The 19487-nt window shown below is 36.4% G+C and overlaps 1 protein-coding gene across 1 annotated transcript in view; it reads right to left on the bottom strand.

Annotated features, from left to right (window-relative positions):
• Positions 1-19487, bottom strand: part of RNGTT (RNA guanylyltransferase and 5'-phosphatase) — a 306719-nt gene that overhangs the window by 213429 nt on the left and 73803 nt on the right. Inside the window, exon 9 of the mRNA XM_015069535.3 lies at positions 10191-10326. Within this exon, the coding sequence (XP_014925021.1) occupies positions 10191-10326 (136 nt within the window). The remainder of the gene's footprint in view (positions 1-10190; positions 10327-19487) is intronic.

The raw sequence follows: 19487 nt of genomic DNA, 5'->3' as shown, positions 1-19487 counted from the left end.
TCCCAAATTACCTGATGAAATGAGCAAAAACATATCTTCCTTTGGACATTAAAAATAGCAAAAAGGAAAATTTATTACCAGCAAACAAAACAAGTAGAAGGAAATATGCAAGTAAGCATTAAAACACTGAAAACTACTAAGACTCTGGTAAAGCAAAAAGGCACACCAGGGTTCAGCTCCAAGCTCGCCAAATCCCTAGAAGCTCTACTTATAAAATGATAAATTCTTGATAATTGTCACTATTCCACTCAAATACAGATAGAAACGAACTCGGTAGTTATTCTTGTCTTCCTTCTTCTCTCTTCTGATAGAAGTAATAAAAACAGCACAATACTCTTTCTGCCTGAAGAAAGACTCCTGGACTCCATAATAAATTAAAGAAATAACCTGAGCATTACTGGAATAATTTATGATTCCCAATTAGCTAAAGACAACATTCACCGAAAGCTTTCTAAAAAGACCAGAACTCAAGGATTCTAACAAAAGACCCAATACGTAGGCTGAGTTATTCCCAAATGGCCTCCCCACCACAATGTCCCCCTTCCCTACAGCTGCCACCATTGCCCTAGGCTACAGAAAAGTAGGTAAATATAAAATACCTAAGCTTAAAACTTTGGTTAAGAAAAGTGGAACCCTTGGGCACTGTTGTTGAGACTGTAAAATGGTGGAAGCACCTGTACAGTGGCAGTTCTATGGCACTATGGCAGTTCTGTCAAAAAATTAAAAATAGCACTTCCATATAATCCAGGAATCCCACCTCCGAGTTTATATCCCAAGAACTGAAAGCAGGGTTTTGAAGAGGTATTTGTACACCCATGTTTATAACATCATTATTCCAATAGCTAACTGGTGGGAGCAACCCAAATATCCATCAACAGATACGTGGATAAATAAATGTGGTATACAGATATGACAGAATGATATTCAGCTTTGAAAAAAGGAAATCTATCCCATGCTGCAACATGAATAAACCTTGAGGATATTATGCTATGTAAAATAAGCCAGAAACATGGGGCGCCTGGGTGGTGCAGTCGGTTAAGCGTCCGACTTCAGCCAGGTCACGATCTCACGGTCCGTGAGTTCGAGCCCCGCGTCGGGCTCTGGGCTGATGGCTCAGAGCCTGGAGCCTGTTTCCGATTCTGTGTCTCCCTCTCTCTCTGCCCCTCCCCCGTTCATGCTCTGTCTCTCTCTGTCCCAAAAATAAATAAACGTTGAAAAAAAAAATTTTAAAATAAGCCAGAAACAAAGACAAATCCTATATGATTTTTACTTATATGAGGTATTGAAAGTAGTTAAAATCACAGAAATAGAAAGCAGAATGATGGTTGTCACAGACTACAAGTAATGGGGAGCTGTTTAATGGGTACAGAGTTTCACTTTTACAAGATAATGTTCTGGAGGGCTGTTGCACAAAACTGTCCACATAGTTAACACGATTGGGCTTGTATCCTTAAAAATGGTTAAGATAGTAAATTTCATGTTATGTGGCTTTTACCACAACTATAAATTAAAAAAAATTTTTTTTAATAAAACCCAGTTAAGAAGGGAAAACAAATTTCCTCTTCTAATCAAACTGGAGAATCAGGAACTAGATTTACCATCTTGCCTGAAAAAAACCAAGTAGACAAAATATAGGCAGCAATACCAAGGCACTGGACATCTAACAACAAAGGACAGTAATCTGTAGGACACAATAAACTATGTGAGCCCTTACAATTGTCCCAGTTAATTGCCCAAGGGGTTTCCAGGGCTTCAGAGCAGGCAGGGGGATTCCAGGTAAAGCTCAGCAGCCTCCCTGAGTTAAAAAAGAAAACAAAGCAAAAAAAACAGAACACGTTGTTCAGGGAGACCAACAGGACTAGAGTTCTCAGGGCAGAGTATAACAGAGACAGACAGAGACAGAAAAAGAGACAGATGGAAAGAAAGAACTACAGATATCCTGACACAGACTTCCATGAATGTTCAACAGAGCATGAATATGAGGAAACTACTCAAGGCTGGGAAAAGAACCACTAAAAAGACTTAGAGGGAACCATACAAGCACTGAGATAAGACGGGGAATAATGCCTGCTGCTAAAAGCCAGGTTAATTCACAGGGCACTGAGGACTCAGAGAAGCATCTTGTCTCAATAGTAAAGAATAACTATCCCTACACCAAACTCTGCTTTAGTCCACCTAACAAATCTTAAAAGCAAGACTCGAAAAGTATAAACCAGTTCCAAGTAAATTACATGCATCCCAGAACAATGCTCAAAATATTTACAGGAATACAAACATATCAAGCCTCCAACAAGGTAAAATTTTAAATGTCCGGCATCTAGTCAAAAATTGAACAGGTATGCAAGGAGGAAAAAATGTATATATACATACAACCCATCAGGAGGAGAAAAACCAATCAAAAATAGGCCCAAAACTGAGAAACATGTCAGAATCAGCAAGCAAGAAAATTAAGACAATTATAATAGTATTCCATATATTCCAAAAGTTAAGCAGAGATATAGAAGACATAAAAAAGACTCAAAATGAATTTTCAGAGGTGAAAACTACAGTGCCTGAGGTGAAAAATACTATGAATACAATGAATAGCAATTTAGACACTGCAGAAAAAAAGATTAAACTTGAAGACACAGCGAGAGAAACTATCCAAAATAAAACAGAAAAAAGTTTGTTTTTTAATGAAAAGAGCATTGATAACAAAATCTTCAAACAGGTGAAGGATAGAAATAGTGGTAAAAAAATGTTCTACTTTTAATGAAAATTGTAAACCCATAGATAAAGGATGCTCAACAAACCTAAACGTGAAAAAAAAAAACTGAAGAAAACTACAACAGGGGTGCCTGGGTGGCTCAGTCAGTTAAGTGTCTGACTTAGGCTCAGGTCATGATCTCACAGCTCATGAGTTCAAGCCCCACGTCAGGCTCTGTGCTGACAGAGCAGAGCCTGGAGCCCACTTCAGATTCTGTGTCTCCCTCTCTTCCTCTGCCTTTCCCTCTCTCCCTCCCTCCCTCCCTCTCTCTCAAAAACAAACATTAAAAAAAAACCCACAAAACTAGAAGGTACATCAATTTCACATTGCTCAAGAATCTGTTAGAAATTGCTCCATTGTCTTTTGGTATTAAGTATTGCAGTGGAGAAACTTAGACCTTAAATCCTTCAATTGTGGGCCCCACCAAAAAATAAACAAAACAAAACACCTGCATGTTTTACTTTCCTATCCTCTGTACTTTTCTATATTCCATTCCTTTTTACTGAAGATCCCAGGTATCCACCCTTCTACCTATCCATCCAATATTTCCTGAGCCGAAACTACGTATTAGACATAGCTCTAAGTGCTGGAGAAATTAAGCATACAGTCCCTACCTTCAGAGGAGAGTCCCAGAAAGAGAAGAGAATAGTTAAGTAGCTGGGTCCAATGAAGAGTTACAGCTTTAATGATAGATGGCCATATAGAGTGGCCATGTAGCTTATTGTCTATATCAGAATACTTCTGATATATTGCTAACTATACCAAGACAACAGACATAAACCTACACTCTTACAGCCAAATAAGGAAAGGAATACCAAATACATAGGGAATAAGCCTAACGAGGAGTAGTTATTTCCACTTGAAGAGTAAGAGAAAGGTATGCTAAGACACTTGGGACCCATGAGTTGAACCCTGAAGGACACAGTGGTCATTTCCTAGCAGGACAGTGGATGAGCCAAACTGTATTACAAAGGCATGGAAATGATGGTTTTGAAGCAAATTGTCCAAAGCTCAGTATAGATGGAGGTTATGTTTCAAGGGTTCACAATCAAAGACAATGGCAAAGACACAGGCATGGCCCAGATATAAAGAATATTATGTTTAGCAGTTTGGGTTTCATACTATGCGCAATGGGGAACCATTGAAGGGTTTTAATGAGAGGAAATAATTAACTGTTCTCTGGAAACCTGTAGACCTCCAAAGCTCATCTCAAAGATAACCCATTCCTTGAAATCCACTCAACTAAGGCCACCTAGGTGACGAAATGTTCTGGAATTAGCAGTAATGGTGGCATAATCTTGTGAATATACTAAAGACTACTAAATTATACAGCTTAAAAGGGTGAATTTTGTAGTTTGTGAATTATATTTCAAGTTTTAAAAATAAAACTAAATTTTCTTAAATCCTAAGATCAGTTCCTCAGAATGAAGGAAAATGATGGAACGAACCCCAGATACACAGCATACATTAAATGTCAGCTATATACATTTAATTATACATATTCTGTAAATATAGGCACAACAAAATGACTAAAAGAAGATACAACAAAATGTTAAAATGTAACCTCTTCTTGACAGTTGAATTTTTTTCTACTTTATGATATACAGACTTTCTAAAATTCTAACAATGAGTATGCATATTCCTTTATAAAACATTAACAGTTGAACAGACATGCCATTTTTCCAAGATTCTTGCTATTAACTTTGGTGATTAACTGCTATATTCTCCTCTTAGCCTCAGTATAAAATTAACTGAATTTCACTGATTGTTTCAAATGAATTAATGCCATACTTCTAAACTCCTATTTTCTGCATTTTGTGGGTCAAAGAACATAATTTAGAGAGCAAAACAAAAGCTTCAATGCTCACATATGACAGCCAGACAATTAGGTAGTTTGAGTTATTCTTGGATTTGGAATTTTACAAAAACAATTTGCAAATGAAAATGTAGAAGAAACAGGAAACTACAGAGGACTGTTTTAATTAACTAACTGGAAAAACAGATATGGCAACTATAATTCTGGTCCAAGTAAACTGACATCATGAATCATATTGCTATTTTAAAACTTCACAAGAGTCTATTATGCAGTTTTCATTTGTCCAAGTTTGGGGTGAAAATAAATAGTATTGCTCAGTTAAATCTGCAGATGGTTAAACATCGAATTTTTAAGCATTATTTCCTACCTGGGATGCCCTCAGCCCATGTCCAACAAAAATCTCTTTCTAAAGAAATCTTTCCATATCTAATGCCAATTCCTCTATAAAACATCCTTCATTCCAAACTAACTGGATATAATTTATTTCTCCTCCAAACCACCACAGGACTTCTGTAAAATACCAGTCAAGTTATTGTTTTATTTGAAGGTCTCCCATGTCACTACCAATTTTTCTCTACCCCTACCCAGTGCAGTAAAATCTCTCAAGGGTGAGGCCTTCTTTTCAACCCTCTGCACTCGGCACAGCAACTTGAACATGAAACGCATTTAAAAACATGAGTTCAACAACAAACTATGCTAAACTATGACAAATGCTGTAACTTAAAAGTCTTTTTCTTCCTTTTATTTTATTAATTATAATGCTAAAAAACTCTATTGTAAATGAGGGTAACACAAACAAAACTATTCTTGCTGTTCCTTTGAACTAACTACCAGAGCTGTCACACTGGCTGTGCAGGTTACAAACGGCAAAACTCCAGGGGTACCAGTCATACCATGTGTGTGTACGCATTGCACACACATACACATACATATGTTACAAATGTTTGCGTATATATACACATATGTGTCATTTTATTACAAAATGGCATTTACTGCACACTGTCACAGGAATGAGAATTCACTAGCAGTCCCCCAGAGTAGACAGTATAGATATCTCTTTGTTTTGTGACTCTATTTACTCTGCTCAGTCTCTGCCACTCCATCCAACTATGCTACCCCTCATCCTGCCTTTAGTACCCGCTCATAGTCATCCTCTCAACCTGGACTCCTACCATCACTCATTAGGAACCACCTAATACATTCCTTGATCTCACTTCCACTGCTCTTCACACGACCTCAACCTCTCACCCTCCTCGATCACATCCCGAACCTTCTCATCACCCCAAACTATACCTCAGAAGTGACTAATTCAGGGGCGCCTGGGTGGCTTAGTCGGTTAAGCATACAACTTCAGCTCAGGTCACGGTCCCGCAGCTTGTGAGTTTGAGCCCTGCGTCGGGCTCTGTGCTGATAGCTCAGAGCCTGGGTCCTACTTTGAATTCTGTGTCTCCCTCTCTCTGCCCCTCCCACACTCACACTGTCTCTCTGCCTCTCCCTCTCCCTCTCTCTCTCAAAAATAAAAATTAAAAAATTAAAAAAAAAACAAGTGACTAGTTCAAACATCCTATTCTCCCATCACAGTCTTCCATCTTCTGGTTTGCACATTCAAATAACTAGCTGGTAAATAAAAACAAACAGCATAGGATGGGGGCCACAAGCATTCAGGTCACTTGGAAAGTGGGATTCCCTCTGTTAAACAAATATATATTTTATGCATGTGATTTTCATCAGGATCATTCTATCATTGAGAATTTAAGTAAACATTCACAAGCCACTCCCTATCATCCCAATAGTGGATAAAAACCAGAAAGAGGGGCAAATTTCATCTTGATTAAGACAAAAAAAAAAAAAAAAAAAAAGCATTCTCATACAAATTCCAAAGAATTATTAGCCACACATAATTCAACCTGGCTCACAAAAAAGATACAACATTGAAGAAAGTTTGGAAATTTTTTACACGGAAATAGCATCCCTATAGAAAGGGAGACCTGAAGTTGCAGGAAGTTTTATAATAAAGATGTAGAGTCCCTTTTTCCTCCAAAGAAAGACAGTGAAGGTGTGGCCAAGAGATAAACCATATAACCCAAAACAGCAGAGAAAGATGAATGGTCTTAAGACAAGCCTACCAGAGATTACTCTGCAGGGAAAAGTATAAGCTCATTGTTGTATAGATTTGCACATGAAGTACAGCCTAACTTCTTAATCAATAGCGTATTCACCCAAAAGCTAAAGAGAGCAAAATCTAAGCGGCAAACTTCAGAATGGCCAAGAGATTGGGTACACCTGGACTGCCAAACATTAAACTGTATGCTAAAGTGAGAGTATTAAAATCAACCTAAAACTACCACTGAAAGACCAAAATATTAATGGAATGAAAAAACAAATCAAGAAAGAAACAATGATATATAAGGGAATCCACTATACAATAAAAATAATATATCCAATTAAAAAGGAAAAACGGATACAACAATAACAAAAAGGGAAAAACAGATTCACTGAATGGTGATGAGACAACAGTATAGACATTTGGAAATAAATAAATCATATCCTTATCTTATTCCTTCTTTCAAAATGTATTTCAGATATTTCAGATATTCAAATGTATTTAAATATACAAATAATACCATAGAAATACAGGAAGGAAATACTGGTGGGTATTATAACAACTGTAAAGCAAAAATATGAATAGGAAGGAAAATGAGTAAAAATTTCTTAAAATGACACAAAAGGCAAATATTAATTACTAAGATGTTTCGGGTGCCTGGGAGGCTCAGTTGGTTTAGCGTCTGTCTCTTGATTTTAGCTCAGGTCACGATCTCACAGTGGTGGGATCAAGCCCCGTGTCAGGCGCTGCTCTGACAGAGCAGAGAGCATGCTTGGGGTTCTCTCTCCCCTTCCTCTCTCTCTCTCTCTCCTAAAATAAATAAATATTTTTTAAAAACCCTGTTATAGTAGTTTATAATTTTACCAACATAAATTTACCTATATAAATTCAAACTCGTGCCACAGAAAACACCAAAAAGTAAAATACATTTTTTCCAATATCCATGTCAGAAATACCCTAACGGACAAAAAAACTCTTATAAATCAGTAAGAAAAAGGTGAAAACCCAATAGAAAAACATATAAAGGATCTGAGCCAGCAACTCAAAGAAGAAACACAGTAACTCATAAAGAACAAACTGTTAAACCTCATTAACAATTCACATAAATGCAAAAAAGAGGTAAACATTTACTTACTATGTCTCAGATACTGTTATCAGCACTTTATAAACTATCCAACTTAATCTTCACAACAGCACCAAAATCTAAGTACTATTTTTAGCCTCCCTTCACTACAGATGAAGAAACTGAGTAAATTACTTAAATCCCTCATAAAATAACTGATAAAGCCAGTAAGGCACCATCAGTTAAGCGTTAGGGCTCTTAACCACTATGCTATACTGTCCCATAAAATAAAAAAGAAGTCTTTCCCTCATCCAATTAGAAAATATTCAATTTTCAAAACCCAGCATTTAAGACAACGTACATATCCTTTACAAATGGTTCGTAGAACTGTGCATGTGTTTAAACGTTCTGGAAAGAAGGGTACCAGTTACATCTGTCAATATTTATAATTGGCATGCCACAGCATGGGGAACAAGGTATAGCCTACTACCATCCTTTCTTAGAAGCACTACTCCTCCTGCACTCCAAGCGGGAGTGCTGCCATCAAGTGACCAGCCTCCAGTGTCACTCTTCCATGGATACGTAACTCAGGCCGGCCTTTTGAAGTTCTCCCTGGGATTGACATATGGATGTTGGAAGAGAAAGAGTTTTCTTTCTGCTTGCACTATAATGCAATTTGCCTCTCATGTAAAAGAGCCTTAATGCAGAATGAGACCAAACAGACAAGTAAAGCAAAGAAAGAGAAAGAACTTGGCCAGTATCCTTTGAGCCCCCAGATCCAGCCAGAAGCAGGCCAACCTGAAACAATGATTTGTGCCAATAGAGTTCTTTCTTTCCTCAGTTACTTTAAGTTGGGCTTCAGTGACTTGCAATCAAAAGTTTCTTAATACACATTATAATCTTACCTCTAAGAATCTTAGTTATAAAACTGCACAAATGTGAAAGGAAAAAGATACAAGGATATGCATTCAAGTGTCTTACCAAAAAAAAAAAAAAAAGTCAAAATGCCCACCAAAAGAAGACTGGTTAAATAAATTACAGAAGTGTTTCTTAAACTTGCCTGATTAGAATCACTTGAGCGTTTTCTTTTTTCTTTTTTTTCTTTTCTTTTTTTTTTTTTAAACAGTTTATTTATTTTGAGAGAGAGAGTATAGGAGAGGGGAAGAGAAAGAGGGAGAGAGAGAATCTCAAGCAGGCTCCATTCCATCAGCACAGAGCCTGACACAGGGCTCAATCCCTTGAACCGCGAGACTATGACCTGAGCCAACATCAAGAGTTGGATGCTTAACTGACCAAGCCACCCAGGCGCCTTTCACTTGCATGCTTATTGAAAGTACAGATACTCTGGCCCCTGGGAGAGTCTAATTCATTAGGTTGAGGTTGGGCTATTGAGATGGCTCATATTTTTAAAGAGCATCCCCTACAAAATTTTCACAGTCAAGATACTTGGATACCCCAAATTATAGTGTTTACATATACAATGGTACATCATTCAGACATTTATGTGAGAAAGGTGTCCAAAACAAATTGCTACATGGGGAAAAAAGACAAATCACAAAAATACATGTAATACTTGGTTCTCTTCACACAAAATATGTAGCTATACCTGTGTATATATGTTTAACCAGAGCACTCATTTTTAATCAAAGCAGAGGTTCCAACATTATTCAGAATCTTACTGAGTCCCAACTACCCTAAAGCACCTATGTTCTGAGTTGCTATTACTAATAAAAATGTTATATACCACACAAGCAGACATAAGACAACACTGTGGCAAAGAGAAAAGTCTGGAACAATGTTCATCAAAATGGTAACAGAAGTTACTCCAATGGTAGGTTCAGGTGATTTTTACCAGCTTTTTTCTAATGTTCTATATACTATTTTAATTTTTATTTACAATGAATAAATATTTTCAGAATTGGTTGGAAGAAAGCTGTTTGTATGGAAGAAAGTTAAAATATTTTTAACCAAGTAATTTTATGGATTATTAAATATAGATTTTCTGAAATGGGAAAATTCTTATTAGCTTTCAAACTTCAAATGTTAAAGTACAGTGGTTGCTTTCAAAGGCATGATTCTCTTTAAAGAGCCAAGGGAAATGTGGTATGTTGTATCACTTAATTAAAATTCAATTTTGACATATAAAATAATAAAATTAGTCTTTTTGAACAAGAATTATTTTTTTTAATCACAAAGAACAAAAAAAATAGATTTAATTTTGTTCATTTACTCTCAGACTCAAGACAATGCTCAAGTGAAAATGAAGGTAAGAGATAAATGAAATTTAACATCCTAATAAAAACTAGATTTCTTTCTTTACAGGTCAATTATACCTCAATTTAAAAAAAAACTAAAAAAAAACTAGATTGTAAGTTTCCTATTGGATTAATAAAAATACAATTTGCAAGAGAAAGAAAACAACGTTTAATTTAAAAAACAAGAACAACAATATATGACTTACCCCATCCAAGAGAGTATTTGATAAATGTATACGGAGATCTTTACGAAATGGAAATTCCAGATTTGAAACATGAAACACCGAATTATCTCTATCAATCATAAAAACTTCATTTGTGCCATCGATCAACATCATATACCTGTAAATGAAACATTAAAAAAGTAATATTGGTGTGCCTGGGTGGCTCAGTCGGTTAAGCGTCTGACTTCAGCTCAGGTCATGATCTCACAGTCCGTGAGTTCAAGCCCCGCGTTGGGCTCTGTGCTGACAGCTCAGAGCCTGGAGCCTGCTTTGGATTCTGTGTCTCCCTCTCTCTCTCTGCCCCTCCCCACTCATGCTCTCTCTCACTCTCAAAAATGAATAAATGTTAAAAAAACAAATTTTTTTTAATAAAAAAGAAGTAATATTAACAGTGCAATTCTAGCATAGGGTCGTAAGAAATAACAGTTCTTTTTCCTTTGACTTACAATAGTTGCATAAAATAACGTTCACTAGATCCCCCCACCTCCTGGCCCCAACCATTATCATTCGGATTAAATTTTTAAAATATTTTTTTCTATAAAAACACCCATTTTTTTTTTTTTGGAGACAATGTGATGTCAAAGAGCAACCTTATGTCCCATCTTAAGAGAGAATGGTTCTCTAACTTTTATTAGATCTTAAACATCAAAGTTTACAAAACACACATACATCTATATGTAACTACTGCATTTTCTTAGCCCAACAATTCTATGAATTAGTTATTACTCTCTCCACTTTGCACTAGGGAAAAAGAGGAAACAAGTGATTTGCAAATGGCTGGACCTCAAACTATCCAGTGTTCTCCTACACTTCAGTTAGCAAAACAGCTAACCTTTCTCTTTGAATCAAGATTATGATATAGCCAGATATCATCATTTCAGGTACAATTCTCATTCATTTCTATAAAATTAAAGTTTTAAATATATTAAACAAAATATCTTAAACATTTTCAACATTCCTAAGGATTTTTAATCAGTCCTTATCTTCTTAGAGCCAATCAATTTATGGGGCAATTTCTATACTTCAAAATTCATCATTCCTCAAATGGTCAAGTTACCATCACTGCTTCCCCATCAGTGGATCATCAAGAACGAAACTGTACTTCACACCATATATAAAAATAAAGTCCAAATGGATTCCAGTTGAGAAAATCACAGATGGATAGGCTGTGTTACCAAATGAATATGGCAATATGTGGGATGAAAATGAAGATGATATCCAGGTCCCAAAATCGCCAAAGGAGAAAAAGTTGACAGAAATAAGAAAGTTAAAAGGCATAAGGCTCAAAAGAACAGAATTTTATTTTACTAAGTTGTTCTTGCTGGCTGTTCATTAAAAGAGTGTAAGAGTAATAGTCTGGATATACTACTGAGAATGAAGAATGCTGACCCACCTGCCCAACCTCCTGCCCAAAAGATATGTCAGAAAAAAGAAGCAACAACTGAAAGATGGAGCTCAATCAAGTTAAGGCCAGCGGGTAGAAGAAACATTAAAGGAAACCTTAAATGAAGAGATGGAAGGTAACATAACAGAGGTTAATATAACAGAGGATAATTTGTTTCCCATAAACAAATGTTCTAAAGAGCAAATATACATGTTTAGGAGAGGAGAGGAGAAATGGGAGAGCTGATTAAGGTAAAAGACGTATGTAACAAACAGGTTGAAGAGCAGCAAGGATGATGAAAAGAGCTTACATTTGGAGACTAAATTGGAAGCATGCTGTTACTAATGTTTTCAAAATAATTAGTCCCAGCAGGCCCCTGGAGAGAAGGTGGAGAGCTCAGGCCCTTGCTACATATTGAAACAGCTGCAGCCCTAGCAGGTATGGGTTGTGGACAGTCAGGTTACACTAGGAAAAATAAAATCAGCCTCAGTCTGGAATGACTCTGAGAGGCTCCTAAACCAACTACCAGGCCAGCAGGGTGGCAGACAACAGAAATACTTTGTTCCCAAAGCACTCCTGCACATGCTTTTCAAAAGCAGCAATTCCTGGTTGATAGGGAAAATCTAGATTCCTTGGAAGAAGTCAGCCTTGCCCTGGATTATGTTTCAAACAAAATTTACATCACCATAAGGAAAGGTCAAATAAAAAGCAACTGTGATATCTTCTGCAAAAATGGTTCTGAAGATATAATCCATCACGTTGTTCAAGGACTTAGGCCAGCACTTTGCAAAGCTTAATATTTGCTTTAAAATGTATTTCGTGGCAAAATGAATTAGTGAAACAATATCTCTTTCTCCTAGAAAGTCAAGATATTAGGATGTCAAGGTGTTAGGAATATTTAGTTATGCGAAAACATAAAAAGTCTCCTTACTAAAAAAAAGAGAAAAGAAAGAAGTCTCTTTATTGCAATAAAAAGGAAAAAAAGGCATCCAAAATGGTAAGGAAGAAGTGAAACTTTCACTATTTACAGATTACCTGATATTTAGAAAATGCTAAAGATTCCACCAAAAAACTACTAGAACTGGTAAGTGAATTAAGTAAAGTCACAGGATACAAAAACCAACGTACCAAAATCTGTTGCATTTCTATACACTAATAGGGAAGCAACAGAAAGAGAAATTAAGAAGCAATCCTGTTTATAATTGTATCAAAAATAATAAAATATCTAGGAATAAACTTAACCAAGGAGATGAAAGACTTGTACTCTGTAAACTATAAAACACTGATGAAAGAAATCAAAGTTGACACAAATAAACAGATATTCCATGCTTATGGACTGGAAGAAAAAATATTGTTAAAATGTCCATACTACCTAAAGCAATCTACAGATGTAATCCAATCCCCATCAAAATACCAATAGCATTTTTCACAAAACTAGAACAAATAATCCTAAAATGTTTGTGGAACCACAAGAGACCTCAAATAGTGAAAACAATCTTGACAAAGAAAAAACAAAGCTAGATGTATCACAATTCCAGACTTTTACAAAGCTGGGGTATTTAAAACAGTATGGTACTGGCACAAAAAAGAAAAAAAAAAGACACACATAAATCAATGGAACAGACAGAAAGCTGAGAAACAAACCCATGAATATATGTTCAATTCATCTTCAACAAAAGAGTTAAGATAATGTGATGGGAAACAGTCTCTTCAACAAATGGTATGGGGAAAACTGGACAGCTACATGGAAAAGCATGAAACTGGGCCATTTTCTTATACCATACACAAAAATAAATTCAAAATGGGTTAAAGACCTAAATGTGAGACAGGAAACTATCAAAATCCTAGAAGAGAGCACAGGCAGCAATTTCTTTGACATTGGCCACAGCAACGTTTTTCTAAATAGGTCTCTTTAGACAAGGGAAACAAAAGCAAAATTAACTACTGGAACTACATCAAAATAAAAAGCTTCTGCACAGCGAAGGAAACAATCAACAAAACCAAAAAGGCAATCTTTGGAATGGGAGAAGATATTTGCAAATGGCATATCTGATAAAGGGTTAATATCCAAAATCTATAAAGAACTTGTACAACTCAAAATCTAAACACACACACACACACACACACACACAAATAATCCAACTAAAAAATGGGCAGAAGACTTGAACAGACACTTCTCCAAAGAAGACATACAGATCACCAACAGACACATGAAAAGATGCTCAACATCACTCATCATCAGGGAAATACAAATCAAAACTACCATGAACTATCACCTCACACCTGTCAGAATGACTAAAATCAAAAACACAAGAAAGAAGTGTTGGTGAGGATGTAGAAAAAGGAACCCCCTTGCACTGTTGGTAGGAATGCAACAATGCAGCCAGTATGGAAAACAGTATGGAGTTTCCTCAAAAAAAAATCAAAAACAGAATTACTCGATAATCCAGCAATTGCACTACTGGGGATTTCCCCTAGGAATATGAAAATACTAATCCATTGCACCCCGTTGTTTATTGCAGCACTATTTACAATAGCCAAATTATGGAGGCAGCCCAAGAGTCCATTGATACATGAATGGATAAAGATGTGGTATACACATACAATGGAATATTACTCAGCCATAAAAAAGAATGAAATCTTGCCATTTGCAACAACATGAATGGAGACAGAAAGTATATACTGCTAAAACAACATAAGTCAGTCAGAGAAAGACAAATATCATGATTTCACTTATATGTGGAATTTAAGAAACAAAGAGAAACCAAGAAGCAGATTCTTAACTATAGAGAATAAGTTGATGGTTACCAGAAGAGAGGAGGGAAGGGGGATGAATGGAATAGGTAAAGGGGATTAAAGAGTACACTTATCATGATGAGCACTGGGTGATGAACAGAATTGTAGAAGCACTATATTGTACACCCGAAACTAATATAACACTTTATGTTAACTACACTGGAATCAAAATTAGAAACTTAAAAAAAAAAAAAAGAGTCTGTTTATCTTATTTATCCCATTATCCTTAAAACTTAATCCTGATATCTGTTAGTATTCAGCAGAATTAGTGGTCTACAGTCACAATTTGAGAATGGCTAAATTATGCTAATAAATTTTAAAATTCACAAAAAAGAGGTGGTTTTCCTCTTCTGTTCATATGATGACAAAAATTATATTTCCCTTTTCACTGGCTGCTCAGAAGCTCAGAATTAAATATAATGTTGAAATAGAATAAATATTCAATCCCAGGGTGCTGGCATATTTTTTTTCCTGTCATAATTATTTTCTATTCATCCATACTTTAACACATATATATGAGATATATAGATATAGATATAGATATCTTACTACCAGACCTTTCTACTTCAAGTAGAATATTAAAAGAAAATACCGTCTATGTACACTTATTGTAAATAGATTTAAAAGATCAAGGAAAAAAGGCTTTAGAAGATAGAATTCAATATAAAGGATTGCTCATGGGAAACAAGCTTGCATCTGCAGAGAGATACCAGAGAAATTATTTAGCAGTTGGTATTCAGGGATTCTTCTGCACATATAAATTTTCAGGCTTTGGAACAAAAGTTTCTGGGGTATGATTTTTTTGGTTTGAATTCCAGTCATTCCAAATCATGTGTTCTTTTGTTATATGATATCTATGAAAAATAAGGAGCTTGTTCATGTTAGGGAGGAAAGATAAAGAATGTAAAACTATTCCACATGACTCCAAAGTCTCTGAAAGCAGCCAGATTCTTTAATTAAAAAAAAAAAAAAAAGGCCACTATCCCATATACTGTTATATGCTGGCAAGACACTAAACAAATAACCCAAGCATAGTTAAGTGTTGAAAAGGTAAAGTACACAGCACTACAGGAGCATACAAAAGGTGGGACCTGTCAGAGCGTGGGGGTGGGGAAAGACATCCCAGAGGGATTCTCATGGAGCTGATCACAGCACGTTATCATCACTTACTGAGCAATGACCATGCACGGAGCAAGGAGCAATGTTCAGAGTGCTTGACATTAACACATTTAAGCCTTACAGCAATCCTACCATGTAGGTAAAATTATTATCCCCATTTTCCAGATGAGGAAGCTGAAACACATATTAAGTAACTTGCTCAAAGTCATAAAGCCGGCCAAATAGCAAAGCTGATATTAAAACCCAGACAATAGCCTGTCTCTAACCTCCATAGTGTACTGCCTCTGGCATGCATTATGCAGGGGTTAGCCAAGCAACTATGGAATGGGAGGGTAAAGGAAAGGGAGGTAGGAGTGCTGACAGAGTTTGGCACACAGTCTACCAGGTGCAACATCTTTGAGACAAAAACGAATTTGCATGCTCTGGCAATTAAAAAAAATTCCAGAATACTAAGCATAAAGAGAAAAAGAGGAAATGGCATGGCTTGAGGCTAGAGAAGTAGTTCCAAACTTAGGAATTAATGAAAATCTCTTTTTCACTTTATTACTAGACATTGGAAAATCCCTTCTAGGAGACAAACAGAAACTATATGGGTAATTCAAACACAGGAGATTTAATAGAGGAAACTGGTTATATAGATATTGAAATGCTTAAAAGGTAAAAGGGGAAGGCTAAGGGAATCAAGAGATTAGTAACTGCAGGAAGCACTACCACCAAAGGGCTGGGGGAACAAAATGAAAGAAGTGCATCATGAGAAGCTAGGAACCTGGAGGAAGGGCATTATGGGGCTATGCCTGAAAGAGGGTGAGGAGGTCCATTGAGCTAGGTGTTCAAACCTCGAAGGAGTAGGCACCACATAGCTGATACCTTGGCCTCTAAGGAGAAGAGCTCTGCAGCTCAAGTTTGAAACTCTATGGAAGAGACACAGAAAAGAGGTTGCTCAAACTGCTAAGGGGACACAGCCCAGTGGGTGAGGAAGAGATGCAAGTGGCACTACATCTATCTAGAATGTACCACCCAGAAGCTGGTACCTGTGAGAGGGAGCAGCAGGGCTGGTGCTGGGAGTATCAAAAGAAGCTGGAGAATGAAGTGATAGTTATGTTCGGCTGCTGGAGGTATAAAGAAACTAGAAACAAGCAAAGTCCTTTCTCTTATCTCCCAAATTCCTGCCAGGGCTCCCACTGTTAAAATCCAACAAGAAGTGAGCTGGCAAGGGGGTCTGAGAAATGTAGTTTGCAGAGTCCCAGTCTCCCACTATGATTTAAAAGGTGGACTAAAGCTGAAAAATAATAAGTAAATAAAAGGCAGACCACCGAAAGGCTTTTAGCAAAATTACAGCATAATCTGATTTGCATTTTTTAAAGTTCACCCTCACATAATGTGTTGGAACCAATCTGTAGACCAGAGATATTATGAAGCTTCTGTTGTATACCAAGTGGGACTACAGTAGCAAGGATTACTCAGAGGTAAATGGATAAACTCAAGACATTTAAGAGGCAAATTAACAGGACAATATGCTATGGATTAGATATGGGAGTGAGGATATAGGAGAAGTCAAGGATGACTACCTAGCTTCCAGCATGAGTAACTGGGTACACTTTATTTACTGAGCCATGGAGCATTTAAGGAGACTATTTGATTTAGCTTGGCAGAAGTGACAAGTGACAAGTGACAAAGGCCAAAAGGCCTTTCCTCACAACCAGGTTAGAAATAGGCTCAGGTTCTAAACTAGACAATCAAATATTCCCTTCATAAAAATTTTAAGTTCAATGAGTAACAGAGAGGCACAGGAATAGCTCAAAAATTATTCACAGCAACAGCAGAGTCACTGTCAACAAATGCCAATGGTGGCTTCCTACTCAAAGTGTTCCTGTGTCTGACCTTGCTCAGGTCCTTGATGCCTGCCTGCCCTTGATTCATACCCACTTTCCCAGACTGGTTCTCCTGAGAGCCTTCCAATTTATTCCTTTGCTGAAATTAGCCAAAGTCGGTTTCTACTGCTTACTTCAATATAATGCTAATGGATATACTGGTTACTTTCTTTTTCTTTTTTTGCCCACTGTATAACAGGTGGATTCACGTACTGTAAATGTGCCTATGACATAACCTCACTGGTTTGTCCCCCAACCTACCCTTAATACCAGGGGTTACATGATCCTAGCTCCTTACATAATAATTTCATATGAAGATTCATGCCATCTATTTCCTGTCCTTCAACAGAGACAAGTGTGTAACGTTAAGCCCAGAGTTTACTTTCCCTTTGTATCTTTTCTCTCCTAAGAGTATACAGCCAAACCTCTACTGTTTCTATACCAGCTACATTTCCTCTCGTCTCTATTACCAATAGAATTGCACCCAAGTCCCTGAAACCTAATTCTCAAAGTTCTAAAAGTACACAGAAATAAATTCAGGTATACTAAAGTTTCTTACAAAGAAAATTCAGTTTAGAGACACTTCCCTAGATACAATTATAAACCTTAAGAGCAGGTGACCAGACTCTGCCCCCTACCTACCTACACTTGTCACACCCTGTTCTACAACAATGCAAAACAGCTGACCTGATAGGTCAAACACCTGCTTTCTTCCTTCCCAATGGAAGGAAGTTTGCACACTTTGCCTTTTTCTCTTACTAGCTCACTACTCAGTAAATTTTATCTACTGTAATCACTTTTACAAAGTACATCCATGTCTCCTTTAACCCAGTTTTTTTTTCCTGTTTCTTTCAACTCCTAAAAAAAAATGTTATGTATATTTTACCAAAAACTTTCTCAAATAGAAAGACATTTTCCTCCTTCTTATCTCATTCACTTAGTTCCATTAATGAGCCTAAGAATACTCTGATCAAGGCTAGTGACATATCGATATCAAGCAAAACTGAAAGTCCTAAAAGACTTTCATCCACCTACACAAAATAATCAGTGTCACAGAGTCCCCTTCACAATCTCCATAATACTCTCACTCTCTTATCCTGTAAAAGCAAATCAGTATTCCCCAATAGAATTTTTAAACTAGTCAAAATAGTGTTTTTTATAAACTTCCTACATTTGTTACAATTATAGTTTGGTTAGTTACCAGTGTTGGAATAGTACCTTCTGTCATTTTTCAAAGCTGACATATAGAGTAAGTAATATAGGTACCTTAGGAATTAAGCAAGCTCTATAGCCTAAGTTAGGAATCCAAACACCATTTAAACTAGAATTCTATGGAAACACAGCCTAAAGTCTACCAAAATAAGTTCAGGAATCTCAGAGAAAGACTTCTGGTAAGTTTAGGAATCACTGTTTGCATTACTTTCACAAAAGGAACAATAATTGATGATAGAACAAGGTAATCCTACACATGAACTTTACTTTTAAACTAATTGCTATTTACCTGTTTATGTGACAAAAATAACATTTCAACCCCCGAAAGAAAAACTATTTAAAAGATAAGTAGAGCTTTACCTTATTTCATCTTCCAGAAACTCAAAGAATTCACATGAAGGTCATTCTATGTTCACACTAACAGAACACACACACGTATACAGTAATACCACCACCACCACCACCACCACCACCTGACCTTTTTAAAATTTTTGAATGCTGCTAACAATCACTGAAATGAAGATACAATTCTAACATATTCTCTTCATCAAAAACTACCAAAATTTTCATTCAGCATTATAAAAGATTCCAACCCAACAAGCAATTTGATTTTGATTTACTGATTCTATAAGCACAGAAGTCTTCTTCAAAAAGATCAGCTCTTTTTTTAAGACATTAGGGAAAAATTAAGCAAATCTGAGTAAAGTATGGATTTTAGTTAATAAAAAAAGGATTAGCTCTTTTTTAATCCTCATATCACATCAATTTAAGGTCATGAAACAGATGTGATTAAGGTTTTATGGTCTTAAAGTCACTTTAAGCCCTCAGCTTCATTCTATTAAGTGATCACTTACATACACACAACAGTAATTAAACAGACAACATGTATTATTTAAT

Source organism: Acinonyx jubatus, chromosome B2 (assembly GCF_027475565.1).
Source record: "Acinonyx jubatus isolate Ajub_Pintada_27869175 chromosome B2, VMU_Ajub_asm_v1.0, whole genome shotgun sequence".
Taxonomy (NCBI): domain Eukaryota; kingdom Metazoa; phylum Chordata; class Mammalia; order Carnivora; family Felidae; genus Acinonyx; species Acinonyx jubatus.
Note: the sequence above shows the minus strand (reverse complement) of the source record. Positions and strands in the feature narration are given on the sequence as shown.